This window comes from Populus euphratica, unplaced genomic scaffold, assembly GCF_000495115.2.
Source record: "Populus euphratica unplaced genomic scaffold, PopEup_1.0 scaffold43.1, whole genome shotgun sequence".
NCBI classification, from domain to species: Eukaryota; Viridiplantae; Streptophyta; class Magnoliopsida; order Malpighiales; family Salicaceae; genus Populus; species Populus euphratica.
The window spans coordinates 16885-33568 of NW_011499889.1; the positions used below are offsets into that span (position 1 = coordinate 16885).

The 16684-nt window shown below is 29.7% G+C and overlaps 1 protein-coding gene across 1 annotated transcript; it reads right to left on the reverse strand.

Moving 5' to 3' along the window:
- Positions 1–1494: 1494 nt before the first annotated feature.
- LOC105130831 (pectinesterase-like) lies at positions 1495–5532 on the reverse strand. Its single transcript, XM_011033513.1, has 2 exons — positions 4398–5532; positions 1495–2420 (listed from the first exon to the last, which is right to left on the reverse strand). Exons 1-2 carry the CDS (start codon positions 5446–5448, stop codon positions 1729–1731), a joined length of 1743 nt encoding a protein of 580 aa, XP_011031815.1. The 5' UTR covers positions 5449–5532; the 3' UTR covers positions 1495–1728.
- Between the last annotated feature and the right edge of the window lie 11152 nt (positions 5533–16684).

Sequence of the window (16684 nt, forward strand, 5' to 3'; positions counted from 1 at the left end):
AAACTAATGAGTTTTAACTAGGTTTTTGATCGGGTTAATCAGGTTACTAGAACAATCTACTAGGTCACACCAGTTTTTCCTTCCAACCAAACTTGATTTCAAAACTATATCTTCAAGAATCGAGATATATAATGTAAACAATGTAACTCAACTAGTTAGAATTTAAATTTATTTTTTAAAGATTACTAGTTGAAGTATCATAAAACTTAGAAACATTAAAAGTTTATTTAATTATTAATTATTAAATTTAAATTTTTAAATAATTAATTAAGATTAATTAAGATGTACATAAATAATTACAGTTAAAAAAAAAGTTCAGGGTACATAATACATTTAATAATTACGATTATGTCGTGGATATATTGTGGGCAGTGTTTTGAGCGTGATTATAATATTCGATTCAACTTATGATATTTTATAAGATATAAATCTGATTAATTTAACACTGAAAACAAAACCTCGTGAAATTTAAGCTTCGTCATGTGAGCACCATTGTCATGTGAGAGCTGTGCAAAGGAAGTAACCACTGCCTGTGGAGGAAAGCATTTTTGAAATTACACAAGCAAGTATATTAAATCATTCTGATATCCTTTGCTCTTTCTGCCCTCTTCATAATTTTCAATTTTTTTTTTTTAAATTAACATGGGTGTCCGAGCCAGCTTGCGCACACCACGACTAATTCCACGGGTCCTGAAGTTAATGACCATGTAAGTCTCCAGTGGCCATCATATAAGCAATCAAGAACTCAAATTTGAGACCACGAAAAAAACAAACCCTTTAATCCTAAATTTTTATCACTTACTTGATCACCATCTAAAGGTTTTCTTCATCATTGATGATGACGATATGCATGCAAACATGTATAACGAAGGTGGACATTAATTACTGCAGTAACTTTAATACGTGCCTGATGGCTCCAAACATCCCTATTTCAAGACAAATTGAGAAATGAGGATGATGTGTTGGTAAAGTGCATTCATTGATAGGCGTGGAGGAAGCCTCCAAGTTTTGATGGATATAGTTGGGCCTAGTTGATGGAAAATTAAGATCATCACGAATCTTCGCACGTTGAGATAGATAATATGGTCTTTATTGAAGCAACGATCGATCTCTTGAGCTTAGCTGTATGCTGCCCCCGTGGTCAGCCTTCATTACAATTGGTGGGGGACATGAAATTACGAGGCGAGAAGTCAAGCTTTGAGCTTCAGTAGGAGCAGCTATCGATTGGGTTCAAATTTGATTTTGACAGAACTTGGGGTTGGTTTTGTTTTACTGGTTTCTAAATGTTTAAAAATGGACCAATTCGGTGTTTTTCGACTCGGTTCGATATATTAGATAACGCAATCATTCTGATTGGTTGCTACATCCACATCATAGATTCAGTTCCTTGTCATAAATATTTATTGAATTTTCTTACGAAAACAATTCATTTCACCATCGGAATCACTGATGGAAGAAGTTCCATGTTCAATATTAATCAATAATAAGAATTGCTTAAACAAATCGGTCTATTTATTGACAGTTCATGTCGATAATATCATTTTTCTACAGCAAAGTGTGTGATTAGTTTCTCCACAACAAGATGCATCTGAGAACACGTCCTCTTATTGAGTTTTACTTCGTTAATTGAAGCCGAACCATACATGGGATGCTCAAGACACTCACTCACCATTACTAACAGTACAGGTGAAATATATATGGTGGTATACCGTGAAGAACACTAATAGTTTACAAGCCAAGGGAGAAAGGGAAGGTAGTCGACCTCAACCAGCTACTGCCAGCAATGAAATTGCCAGGAGTAAATCTTTGAGCCTCAGTTGCACTTGTAATCACTCTGTACCCTTTCCAGGTTACCCTTCTAGAGGTCCCAGCACCAGCCCCCGAGTTCTGATACTCTGCATAATATAACGTGTTCAGTGCGAAACTTCCACTCCATTCGAACCACCCGGCTGGTTGTATTACATCGGTTATGGATGATTGCATGATGACAGTCCTCGAGTACTCCTTCCAGGGTCTACCAAGATACGTCGGGAAACTGCTCTTAACAGGCTGTAAATCAGAGGTGGCGCCGATCCTGCTCTTTTGAATCACAATGCCAGTGTTTTGATTAGGGTCCGTCCGGCCTTGGGCTGTGACCATATTCTTTTGACCTGAGTTGGGACGGCGAGCATGGATGTCACAATCTTGTAAAACAACCGCAGCATTGCCAAAAATGAAGTCAACCGTGCCTGCTATGAAGCAGTTAATGAAAAATTGACGATTTGAATGGACGTAGAGGGTGTCTTGGTAGGCTAGCATGTCACAATCGTAAAACGCTGAAAGGTCAGACCCGACCCTTAGCGCCACGGCTTGGTGCTTCGAGGGACCAGCAGTGTTTTGGAAAGTTATGCCTCGGGCTAGGAATCCTTGACCCACCGCAGCTGCAACGTAACGAGGAAAAAAGGGGTTATCATCCCGGCTACAATGTTTCTCTTCTAAATATAAAAAGAGATGGAGACAAGATAGAGCACGCCAGGCATCTATGATCGATTCAAATAGGAAGGTCCTACATCATGTGCTTCTATTAATATGATTAATGGAAAGACGCAAACGGTTAAAAGAAATTAATGTTTAACTACTTAATTTTAATTACTCATCTTTATTACCGTACATTCAATGATGTGATGTTAAAATTAGGTGATGAGGTTTAAAATATTTTTTTAATAATATATTAAAATAATATTTTTTATTTTTTAAAAAATATTTTTAATATTGACACATTAAAACAATTAAAAAATTAAATTAAAAAAAATTAAAAAACACGTTTCAACCCCATTTCTAATTACCATCTTAAAAACTTGCCACATTTGCAACTAAATAAATTAATAAATGTCAAATAAAATAAACGTCTATGCCATGCCAGACAAGTTCTATCAGTCGGGGGGCACAAAACTAATTATGGGATTCAATTTCAAACCTTATCATCTAACTAGACCCACTTTAGTTAATGTCTAACTCTAGTAATATTTATAATTTTTTGGCATCCACAGCTACGAGAATGAATGAAGTGAAAGATAGAATCAGTTTCTAATCATTTTTGTCCGAAAATGATAATCAGGAAAGACGTATATGTACACTAATCATTTTTGTCCGAAAATGATAATCCATGCCAGGAAAGACGTATATGTATGTATGCATACATATTTTTAACAAAATGCAATTGCCTTGATAAAGGTCATATTGGACTGACGCCCAATAAAGACAGGTTCGACGAGAAAATGATGAAGACAGCTCGAAGCTTCAAGTAGAATGAGTTTCTATATATAGTAAAATCTTTTTCGAAAAAGAAAACCATGGTTAAAAAACATTGTTTTGTAGGTGGGTATATACTGGGATTCTAACAGCTTGATCTTCAAATTGAATTAATGAACTCAAGTGGGCGAGACATAACGATCTCTTTCTCCCCCAGGAAAATTTCTAATCGTCAAAAAGATGGAAAAAACTTCATGCGCTTTTTTGACATGAAATCATGCGACATGATGCAAAAGCAAATAAAACAATTAAGGAGATAACTTGTGATTTGAAATAATGGCCGATTAGCAATCCTCTTAGTCCATAAACAGACAAAATGAGCGTTTATAGCGAGTCAAGATTGAAGGAAACAGGTGATAAGATATGGAAGCATCACGCAAGCATTAAACAGGACCACCAAAAAGGACAAGGCAAGATATCGTAGGGAGAAAAGTAAAAATCCCCAGAGCCAAGTTGCTAGGTACCTAGCTACTAGAAATTAATGAATGCACAAGCTGCTAAGCACTATTGGATAACTTAACAAAGAGGATAGAAAAGGACACTCGAGCTACAATTTGGGTTTGATTTTTATGAAGTTCTGGACATATCTACGATTGATTTGAAGTAAGGACTACTTTTCTTCTCTTTCCCCTTTTGTTTTTCTCTTTTCTGGTGCGATTGCACAAGCATGTGCTAAGGGATCTGTGGAAATGCTTGTTTTTTTCAAAAGATAAGCTGAAGAGGTTAACTTGTAAGTTATATACAGGTTTTTTTAATAAAAGAAGAAGAGAATAATTACAAATTATACTAGGATTCCAAACAAAAAGACGAGACCTTTGATGAATTATGGAAAAACTAATCCTTTTGTAATTTTTTATATTTACTTGTATAACTTTGTGGGTTTTTTTTTTAAAAAAAACAAAAGTATATATTAAAGTAAATGCTTATGCATGTTCGCGACCAATCTGCATAAACGATAAAATGCTCGTTCTTTTCCTAACTTTAGCAACAATGGACCCCATCGATATGTAACATTTCATCGAAAAAGATGTAATAAAAGTAAGGAAATGAATAAACAGGGAGGTAGAAAAGGTTGCTAAAGGAACGGGATAAGATATTGGACTCACCTACTGTAGCAGAGTTGAAGGTTGTGCTACCATCAACCACATTCCTACTTGCTGTAATTATAGTTGTTTTTCTACCATCTCCCATAAACATTATGTTTGTCTTGTCCTTTGGTACATCCACATTTTCCCTGTAAACACCTGCCTTGATACGAATTATGTACCTTTTGCTGCTTTTCTTTGGTGCAGCAGCAACTGCAGCTGATACTGTCTTGTAGTTCCCACTTCCATCAGCCGCAACCACCACATCTGGAGTCACTGATGATGATTGCAACAGCCTCCTGTCTGCTACTGACATCCACTCCGGCCACTCACTTTCATTACCTTCCTTTTCCTGCTGCATGAGCTTCCTGTTTGTGATCTTGAGCTCATTTGCAACGTCTGTGTCTGTCATATTCTTGATCATTGCCAATACATTACTGCACATCTTTTCAACATGAATTTGGCCCTTCAACAATGCTTTGCGCACCTTTTTATCCGCTTCATCATGAGAGAAACCATCCAAGCATGTTTCTTGGTTGGTTATGGCAGAGCTCAACAGGGTTTTGAGGTCATCAGCATGTTTTTTAAGAGATTTGTTGTTTGGGTACTCATTTAGATCCACCAAAGCCTCGTGTAACTCATCAAGAGTCTCGTCAATAATCTCCAAACAATCATGGAGAGCAGTCTTCTCTCGTTTGCTGAGTTTCTTGGTGGCTATGAGCTTTTCTACGGTGAAGAAATTGTGCTGGACAGCTTTGGTAGTGAGGTTTATGGAAAGTTCAATGACATCCTTTTGGCTAGCTAAATTGCTAGTGGCTCCAGGGACAGTGGCAACAGCTGAGTAGCACAATTCAGGATACAGAGTGGAGCTGCATGAGGATTTGAGGATGGCATGAGTACCTTCATTTTTGCTGTTCCTGTGTGAATTTACACCAGTGGCAATGGCTATTATAGTGGTAACCAGTAACAAAGAAGCAAGAATAACTAAGAACAGTTTCTTGTTTTTCTTGAAGATAGAAATGTGCTTGCCAGAATCTGACATTCCAGTCAAGTTTCGCCTATCTTGGGTCATTTTGGCTACAGGCACGGAGAAGAAAAGGGAGGAAAGGGAGGGCTACGAATCTCCAGCATGTTGGTGCCTGGCCCATTTATAGAGGAACAAAGCAAGTCATAGTGGGAGGAAGGGTCCGTGGGAGAAATTTTGTTAAGAGAAGTGGCGGCTTGGGTGGCTGAATTATTTTTCATTTTCATTTTCTATTTAATTTTGATTGCATGGAATTTTATAAGACCCGCTGAATTGGGGTTAATTATCTCCGTTATCTTCGATGCTTCTCTCTTCTTTATAATTTTTGATAATTTATACATTAATTTATATGGATATTATTACAGTGAATTTATTTATTATAATGATAATAAATAAAACACCCCTTTACCTTCTGTTTTAAAGTTAATAAAGTTCTCCGACATTACGCCAGTTATTAACATTATGATGATGCACCTTGCTTATGTCTCGTATTCATTTATCTAATCTTAGCCTTCACCTTAATTAAATGATATTAAAATGTAGCAATAATTTAAAAAGTTTTGTTTTTTCCCTCCTTTTTAAATTTTTAATATCCTCTAAGCTTTAGATTTTCGATGCACTGTACGTGACAACTGGACTGCAATGTGCACGTTGTAATGAGAGTATTCCCTCGACAGTGGTGTGGAATCGGGACCTATGTCTTTGTCTTTCTATTTAACGTTGTCTTTCCGTCTTACATACTGCTTTACTAGCTTACAGCTATGCGCTGTATTCCAGGTAAGATTATTATTATAGCTATGCGCTGTATTCCAGGTAAGATTAGTTTTTTTTTTTTTTTTAATATAGCAAAAAATGAGAAGTAAATAAAATGAGAAGAACAATTAAGATAAAATATTTGCACATACATTTATATTTTGCTTCTTACAAGAGGATCAATTTCCTTCTTTAGCCTATAATGAGCATTAATAATAAAAAAAAGATTAAAAAATAGTTTTCAAATAAAATATAAGATTTTGATGATAATATTATCAATTAATTTGTAAAAAAAATAGACAAATCAAAAGTGCATAATGTTTTCTTTAATTGCCCATAAATATTCAATGAAAATATTTCTTTATGTTAAGTTCTTATATAGCTTTCTAAAATTAATTATTCTTTTATTTAGTTGTGTCAAGTGTCGGTGAGGCTAACATTTAATTTGTTTTCTGTGCTTGAATAATTAAATGAAATGTGACTAAAAGACATGAGCATTAAACTTTTCACCAACCGAAGGATGGCGTGACTGAATTGCCTTGATTATTTCCAGATTTCACCTTGTTAAATCCATGCTTTTATGGCATGAGTTAAAGGCTGGGTAAGGCTAGTTAAATAATTTCCATGGTGCATTTTTAAGAATCATTAATCATAATACTTTCTAAACCCCAAAAAACAATATGTAAAGAAAAAAAGGAACAATATGCTTTTTATTTTTTACAAATTAGGTGGTGTTTTAGTGCATGATTAGAAATTAAGAATCAATTATTGCATAAATAATTATTACAAGAATAGTTTTAAGGATATAATATTATTTTTAAATATGTTTGGTTTATTAATAAATTGAGGGTAAAATGTTAGTAGAAATAGTTAAGGTGTGAGTAATAAAAATCTAAAATTAATTTGTTGAGTTGAATTTAATAAAAATATTTTATGACATGAAAATTTCAAGGATAATTTTTTTGATATGATTTTTGAGACAGAAAAGCAGGTGAGATAAAAAAAAATTGCTTTGGAGGGTGGATATTACTTTCCACAAAGAGGGTTTGGGAAATAATTAGTACGTCCTTGAAAATTCACCTTATCCAAAATTTATACCAAACAAACTTAAATTAAAAAAGTAAAGTTATCTCTCCATTAAACTCTTATCAAGCATATCATTAAAAAAAAAAACATGATAGGCTTAGTGTTTCAATATACATACAAACTCAAAATACTAAAAATTACCGAGTCTTTTATATTTTTTTATTAAAAAAATCATCAAATTAGTTATTGTGAGTAATATAATATTTTTTAAGGTATAGTAGTTATTACTAGATTGATTATAAACAGATTAACCTTTTATCATATTAAAAATACAATAATATGACTAAATTACCATCCAAAACATATGTTTTTTAAATTGGTGCTCAAAGGCTTCTTCAGTATTTTCATATTAGTTTTTTAGTTATAATAAAATTGATTGTTGAACAATTTAATATTTTAATAAATATATAATATAATTAAAAATAAAAAAATTATTAATACAGGCGACATATATATTAGGATACAAATAGCCTCATTAATATAATTAAAAATAAAAAAATTATTAGTACATGCGACATATATATTATATATATTAGGATACAAATAGCCTCGTCATCTTCATATTGTGCATAAGGTATTGCTCAGTGACTAAATATTAGTTTATATAATAGTGTTGGGGCATACATCAATGGAATACCAATAATATAGGTTTCGCAAGATTATTATTATTATTATTATTATTTTCTACCTAAGTTAGTTAAAAAAAGTTTGAAGGAAAAGTCAAAAAAAGGAAGGATGCAAATAAAGAAAAAAAAACTTTAGGTGATTCATAATTTATATGATAGTGTTTCTATTTTTTTTCAATTAATGATTAATCTTATAGAATCAAATTATAATTGTTAAATAAAAAATAATAAAGTATAACAATAAAAAAAGATACAAATAAATTTTTTTGAAGGACATAATAAAGGGAAGAGGATGCAAATAAAGGGAAAAAAAGATTTAAGATGGTAAAAAAAGTTTGAATGACCCAATAAAAAAAATGCAAATGAGAAAAAAAATGAGGTGATTTAAATGGTATTTCACCCTAAGTTTTTTAATGCATGGCAAAATTCAACTATCCTTCAAGTACAAAACCGAAGCTAGTTTTCTTCAATCCCTCTCCATATTCCTGAATTGAACTTGAAATCTTCGAACAAAAACTGCAGACAAGCATTAATTAACTGATGGGATTTTTATTATTAATTAATTGAAGGCAAAAATGGAAGAAATATCTTAAATAATAAATATAATTTAAAATGTGGTTGGGAAGGAGCTATGGAGGAGCCACAAGAAACCCCACCGACCCCTTATCCAAAAGCAGCCCCTGTGGCTAGCTGTATTATTTACGTGGGGTCGGAGATGTTGTAATAATTTTTTGAAAAAACAAGTTTTTATTTATAAATATATTAAAATAATATATTTTTTATTTTAATATATTAAAACAATTTAACAAAACAATAATTACACTAAAAAAGTAGGCAGTCAAAAGCGATGGGCTAAAAAAGTACCCACCAAACTGGCAAACACTTTGGTGCAGCTAAAATCACTACGGTGACTCATCTTGCTAATCCTCTGCCACCAATTTCGCCTATTTTGTTTTTTTTAATTTACGAAATCAATGAATTTTATCATTTGATTCTATCTATCTGTCTGGCTGTTTTTTTTATTTAATCCAAATCATGCTTCATTTTTTAAAGTTAGGTTTGGTTTGATACGAGATTAAAATTTTAAATAAAAATATTAATGATAAAAATTTTGAATTTAAAAAAAAAAGCAAAAACTTCAAATTCCACCAAAAACAATTATTACTGTACCTTCCGAGGGGTTAACATTTACGAACTGTGGTTGCTTTCTAAATAAATTTTATGTTAAAATATAAATTAATAATATTTTTTTATTTTTTAAAAATTATTTTTAACATTAATATATTAAAATAATTTAAAAATACTAAAAATATATTAATTTAAAATTAATAAAAATATAAAAAAATTCAATTTTTTTAATATACTTTTAAAACACAGAAACAAACAAAGCATAATATTATCTACTTAAAAAGATTAACAAACAAAGTTATAAATTAATAAATTAGATTTATAAATATTATTAATGGATCCAACATAAATTAAAAATTAAAAATATAATAATTAATGATAAAAAAAAAAGATGGTGAAAAAATGAAAAATGAAAAAAAAAATGAAAATCAGCGATGAAGAAAAGAATGGGATCTACTAAATTTTCTTACTCAGAGGGTAAGTTTTTCCGTTGATGCCTGAATATCGCCCTCCTTAAAAAAATGAAATAAATAGCCGCTTAAATCACGGACACGTTGATTCCGACCATTAACAACACTTTGTCACATGGAACACCCAAATAATGACAGTGATTCGTGTTTAATGGCAAAGCATACACGTGTTTCATGCTTGTGTTTTTTTTATTAAATTCATTGCCGTAGTACTTTATTTTAATAATCAAGTTGATTACTTCTTTAACAAGTGGATGCTCCTTCAAACTATCAAACCACGGCAATGCCACCTGTATCAAAGTTATGAATCCAAGACTTGACCTAAATAGCCCGAAAGTTTTGGTTTAGGTGGGGTTGATTTATGGGTAAGCCTTGAATTAGGCATTATAAAAACTTTTAACTTCATAAAATTCTAAGTGCATTAATAAGGGGAAAAAAGTCATTTTCTTTTTTTCAGTTTTATGAGCCTTTTCCCTTGGGTTGATAAGAACCCTTGCTACCAAAATATTGTACAGCTCTCACCAAATATTCTCTTTGTATTTAAATATCAATTATATTAAAAAAAATTATTAATGAAATCACAAATAGTAAATTATTATTGAAAAACATATCCCCATACGGGGAGTGAATTAGTTGTTGATCATTTTATCAATAATATAATCACTAATAAATTTATCAACGAAATAAAACAAAAAAAAATTATTGGTATCCATTCCACCAATAAATCCATCAATGATTGTATTATCGATGGAACGACCGACAATATAAATCACTAATAATTCCATCATTAATTATATGCATAATACTATGGAGGTTGTCGTATGTGTGTGCACGACATAGATTTCAGATTATGGTGTTGTTTTTTGATGCTATATATTCATTTCACAAGGTTTATATGTATTGAGTAAAAAATAGGTTAATTTTTTTTTTAATAAAAAACCTTTAGCCTTGATTTTTGAGTTGCCACAGTAATCGAAATCTAGGCAAAGTAAAATAATTTGTCACCTTACTTTTTTAAAAAAATAATTAGGATGGACGACGTGTCACCTTATATGTCAATAAATTAAAATGGATCAAGTGCTGATTTGACTTATCAGCTCAATAGGACCTGATCTTTTCTCTCTCTTTTTTTCTTTTTTTTTTCTTTATGTTTTTTATGTCTTTTTTTTTAAATAAAATTTTAATTTAGATTTAAATTAATACACTATCATTTTTATTTTGTTTATTTAGAGTCTTTTAAATATGGATTATTTTTTAATTATTTTACATGCATTTAATTTTTTGAATAGATTATTTTAATTTATCTATAATTTTTTTAATGTTTTATATAAATAGAAAATATTTATTTTTATAATATTTCTAATATATTATATTAAACCTTATATAATATTTTTTATTTTAATTTATTTAATCAATTTAATGTGTTTTTATTTATATTATGATTTGATTAAATAAATATTTGATTTTGATAAATAAATTCATCAAACATGGTCAAAAAACATATGTTACGAGGTCATATATATATATATATATATTCTTGATTTTTTTTATTTTTATTTATTATTAATGATTGTTTGACAGAAAGTATGAAAGTGATTTTTCTTGCTTGCTCTCTCTCTGTTTTTTTTTTTTTTTGTCTCCTGGGAAGGAGGGCCTGGGGGTGTTTGATGCTAGCTATTTTTTAAAATGTCTGGCTAGAGCTTAGAATCTTGTGAGTAAGAGAGTGAATCTTCCTTACCTTTCATAATTTTTCTTGTAATATTTTATAAAGATAAGTGCTTTCTCAGTATGATTCTTCTCTTATAATTATGAATATAGTTTATTTTTAAAAGAAATTAAATAAATGTGAAATAATGATAACAAGAAATAATAATGCAGCCTAGAAATAAATAAATACCCTAATTAAATGTAATGTTGAGAAAGTAAACACAAGTATAAAACATGAGTGATTAGCTGTTAAATTTAGATTTGATTTGTTAATCTTTTAATAAGAATGATGTACATGAGAGTGAAGTTCCTAGTATTTAGAATATATATAATCATTGGTATTAAGGATTTTATGACTCTTTACTTAGAAATTGGTGGTTGTTTCTAGTTGATTAAAAGATTACGATTATTTTATATTTTTGGTCAACATATTCTATCTATGAGTTCCATTGTATAGTTTATTTATGCTTGATCAATTATGATACCGAGGGTATTTTGGGAATGGAGTAGAAATTGCATTTTAAAGTGTTTTTTACTCTGAAATATATAATATATATTTTTTATTTTAAAAAATTTATTTTTGATATCAGCACATCAAAACAATATAACAATAAACATACTCAACTCTAGTAGCATATGCTAGCAGCTATACCCAACTCTGCTGGGTTCTGTTAAGCAGCTATTTCTTTCAAAAGCTGTTAAGTTTGATTAGACAACTGGATCCATTGTTGGTGGGTCATGCTGGACAACCGATACCTAATCTTTTTTGGTCTGGCTACATAACTAGACTTAAGAGCATTGGATAAAATTGCTCAGCTAGACTCAATAACACTTTTTGACTAAAAAATAGTAAAGACATTGCTCTTTAGTGTTGTAGTATCTTTCACAATGCAAATATTGTATTTTTATAGTGTGATCCATAATACAAACATTCTATGTATACAATACCTTCATAATGTTTTTTCTTCTGGTGATCAAACCAAACCTAACAACACTTTTAGACTCAAAAACAAAAAAGACAACACCTCTATAACACCTTTTATAACATTACAATGCAAATATTATATGTCTACAATATGACTCATATTATAATAAGTTTATATCTACAATACATGCATAATATTTTTCTAAAATCTTTTAAAATATAGTATAACTTGTAAAATAGTAGGCTTGTGCCATGGATAGCTACTTCATAATAACAAGGTTATCTCTGGTTAAAACCAAATTATTGTGCAATTTAAAATATTAGTTATCTCTAGTTACATGCTTGTGCACTTTTCACAATTTATTTTTATTTCATAAAATTAAAATAGATAATTATAAAAAAATCGAATAAAATTATAAAGAAAATGTTTTTTCAGTCAAGATTATCTTTCCTTATTCATGTAATATTTTTTTTTATGATAATAACATGCATCTTTTATTAGCAACATGATTTATATTTTACTGAATAAAAAGTAATGGAAATTAAAAAAAAATTGTAATTTTTTTAATGATTTGAATAAATGAGGAAAAAGTTATTTTTAATTAAAAACTCAATTTTCTTGTTCATGTATTTATTTTTTTATGATAAAAAATATTTTTGGTAAAAAAATATTTTTTTTAAATAAAAACTTATAATAATCATGAAAACAAGTTGAAATAAAAAAATCATGAATAAATTATTTTTATGCAAATATAAAAAAAATATAAAAACAATAAATATATAAAAAAGATATTTCATGTTTTTTTAAACATTCACGCAAAATATTTTGTTTTTTAAGAAAAACCGAACATTAGATTAATATAAATTTATTTATAAAGTAGTTGTTAATATTACAATAAAATGCTCAAATCTTCTAAAAACTATAGTATAATTGAATAATTCTTTAACTATCATTTTAATAAATTTATTTAAAATTTTTTTTGTTCCATTTGAAAGAAATTGTTAAGAACTACTTAAAAATAAAGAGGCTAGGAGTGCTTTAGAAAAACAAGCCATGCAGTTAGCCTAAGAAAAAAGACTTTAACATGCATGAGCTTGGAAGTCCAAGCGCACGCACTTAGCTTCTTCTTGTTTTTTTTTTTGAACAAGTCATCTTGATGTGTTAAACATGCACCAAATATATGGTGGATTTAGGCAAACCCTGACCAAAATCTACCATTGAATGATTGGTTTTGAGTTCAAGGCGAACCCTCACCATTATATAATATCTTGAAAATTAAGTTATTTTATTATAAAAAAAACTTTATTTTTTTCCTTGTCTATGCCAAAATACTATTTTGATGCTTATTTTTAAATTTTTATTACAGATAATCATATATCCATTCTTTAAATTAGACAAATTTGAAAATATTAATAAAACGCTATCAAGTATTGATTGAATCAAAATTGTTTTATTAAGATTTATTGTGTAACAATCCTGTTAGCGAAATCATTATATCATTTCTATAAAGGGAAAAAAGAAGCATGGGAAATTTTTTTTCTTGTTGAACTTATATAGGAATCTTTGAAATTTCTAACAAAATTTTGGCAGAATCTCTCCTATACCGAAAGGTTCCAAGTTATTGTCTAATCATCTTGTACTCATCTTATAGTCATTTCTTAATCGCATCACAATTGCATTAATGTTCAACTCAACAATTCATTTATTAATGTACATATAGCATTTACTCATTTTCTTTGACATTTAAATATGCATAATTTAACAAGTGAAGAGGACATGCAAACATCAGGATTTCAAAAATAAAATAGTATAATTTTATATGACAATATCTAATATAAAGAAAATACTATTACAGTTTAAGTTACTTAGTTATTAAAAGAAAACAAAATACATAGATATTTTCTTAGATTCTTGATTTATACAAAAAAGAACTAAAATATCTAAATGTTACTTCTGGTGTGGGTGAGAAAGACCAGTAATTTCATAGTTTCTAAAATAATATAGTAAGGATAAGTATAGAAGAGAAGGAAAAATCATACAATACATGTACATATAATTAAACATATAATCAACAGTATGTCATCATACTACTTTGAAAACTCTTGATTAATTTTTCATCAATACATACTTATTCATCATTCTCGAAACCGTTCAACCTTTTCATTTTATAATTATTCACAAATATATATCACATTTTCTTTTTCATCAAGAATACCAATAGTATTGCTTCTTCCCAAACCCAAAAAGGTCATTATCAACTATAATAACTCTCATTAGTGTCTTTAGTCACCCATTTAGGGATTGACTAATCTAATCTTTAGGAATGCTAACATCAACATAACTTGTTGATATCATTAACTATTTCTAAATTGAAATGTGTTCCATACCACCTTGAAGTATTGTCAGAAATGCCAATGTCAAGAATCCTTGACATCATTAGCTTTCACATCAGGAAAGTTAATTAAGTTTCATGAATTTGCCAATATCAACGTCACCCGTCAATATCATTAATTATTCTCAACCCAAATAATTAATCAATTCAACATCCCTTATCCCCTGTAATAGGTATACCGATGTTAGCAAACTTTACTAACATCATTAGCCTCCCATATTTGGGACCAACTAATCAAATCTACGGAGTGGTTATTTGTGAAATTCATTACCACAATTCATCATCCCTGATTGGATCCATAATTCAAATATAATTTTCATTTCCCATTTATTCCATTTTATCTTTTCTCTAATTGGTCTCTTCTATAGGCACAAGATTCATAATTTAAAACAAACTACTAAAATCACTATTATGTAGGGATGGTATGAGCATAGGTTACCTACCTATCACATAAGCTCGATTTGCGCTCCCTTGTTGTTGTTGTGTACTCCTTTTGCAGTTTTTCTTAAATCCACAAGTACAACCCATTATTTCATATTCAAATTATATTTTTCAAAATAATAATAACAATAACGATAACATTTACTCTTTTTTTTTTATATAATTGTTTCTCTTACATTCACGCTCCTAATACACCTCTTAAAATTATGATTCATCATCAAATCCTAATGGACAATTATAAAATTCCATTTTGAGTACGATTTATTTCCTTATGAATGTCAAGGAATGAAGCTATAAATTTTTGAAAGAAAGGAAATCGATTCTTACCCTTGATGTGGGTTAATTTCTCTATTTTGTCAATTTTACCGAATCTGCCAACAACGGTGGCAACTCGACCTCCCCTCAGATTTGTAATTCATATCTGGAGATTTAGAGCTTCAAATTAAGTAAGGTCAAACTCGTTGGAAAGCTAACATCTCAAACTACAACCATATTCTATTATCTTCGTGAATCCTCTCGGGAATCAAGACAATGAATCGATCCAGTTTTTGTTAATGGGTGAAATGTATCTCTAATTATCTTCGATCCTCCATTTCCTCCTCTGATACATCCCTACCCATGCCATATACATGGTAACCTTTCTCATTATGATCTCTTAAGGCTGATTACGCTAATTTAATAAATTTTGTAAGGTGATTTAAGATAACCTCAAGAATATGCATGTTATTATACTTCCATAATTTCCTTCATCTTATAATTGTTCCTCAAACATGCCTCAGGCCATATGTATAGCCTAGAAATTTCTTTTTACCCTACCTAACTTACAAAACTGATTTACAAGTTCTCATATCATAAAATTACTTAGTCTTTTTAGTGGTAAACTTTTCATAACACCTAGCTCATTCATTATCATTATATGAAATTTCAAAACTCCTCCTTCCCTTTTCCTCTCTATGTGATAATTTCTTTTTTCTACTTATTTTTTACCATATAACAACACATCCCAAGCAATTTGACAAAGAAAATCATAAATTCTACTCTTCTTATTTATTTACCTAATGGTTGGCCACCTTGTATCTTTGATCCATTCATTTTTCTTTGTTATTCTTGCATCATTTCACATCCAAGGTAATCTTTAACACTTTAATTGATTCAATTCGAGACAAATTTGTATTTTTTTTTAAATTGTGTTCAATTCAAGAAATTTATACAATTTCAAACTGAATTTAAACTTAATTTGTAAGATTGAGTTTATGATTCCTTACTTGATGATAATCTAAATTCCACTCCTTAATTGACTGAGAAATTTTAGCCCCTTTTCTCTTGTATGCAACCAACCCCCACTCTCTTTTCTTCCCAATTTTTACACTTATTTCTTGCCCATTCTCTTGTCAAGTGATATTTTTTCTTACCAACTTATTTATAGTTGCAAAATTTTCTTGTATTTTTGTTCTGTCCTTCTCTCAATTTAGATAGAAGATATGAAATTCTCCCCCTTTTTTTTAGTGCTGCTACCAATTTTAAAGGAGAAAGAAATAGGGGTATTTATAATCCCTAGTCCTTCTTAATTATACTTTGGCCTCAATTCTATTATTTTTCATAATTTGAGCCACCTTTTTTATGCCTTTCAAAATTAATAAATTTTTTGTAATTGTATTATTTCTATATTTATTTATCATTTCTATATTCTCTCAATTTTTTTTGTTATAATTTATTCTAGGATTTCACGTAATAAAACCAACTTACAAAATACAA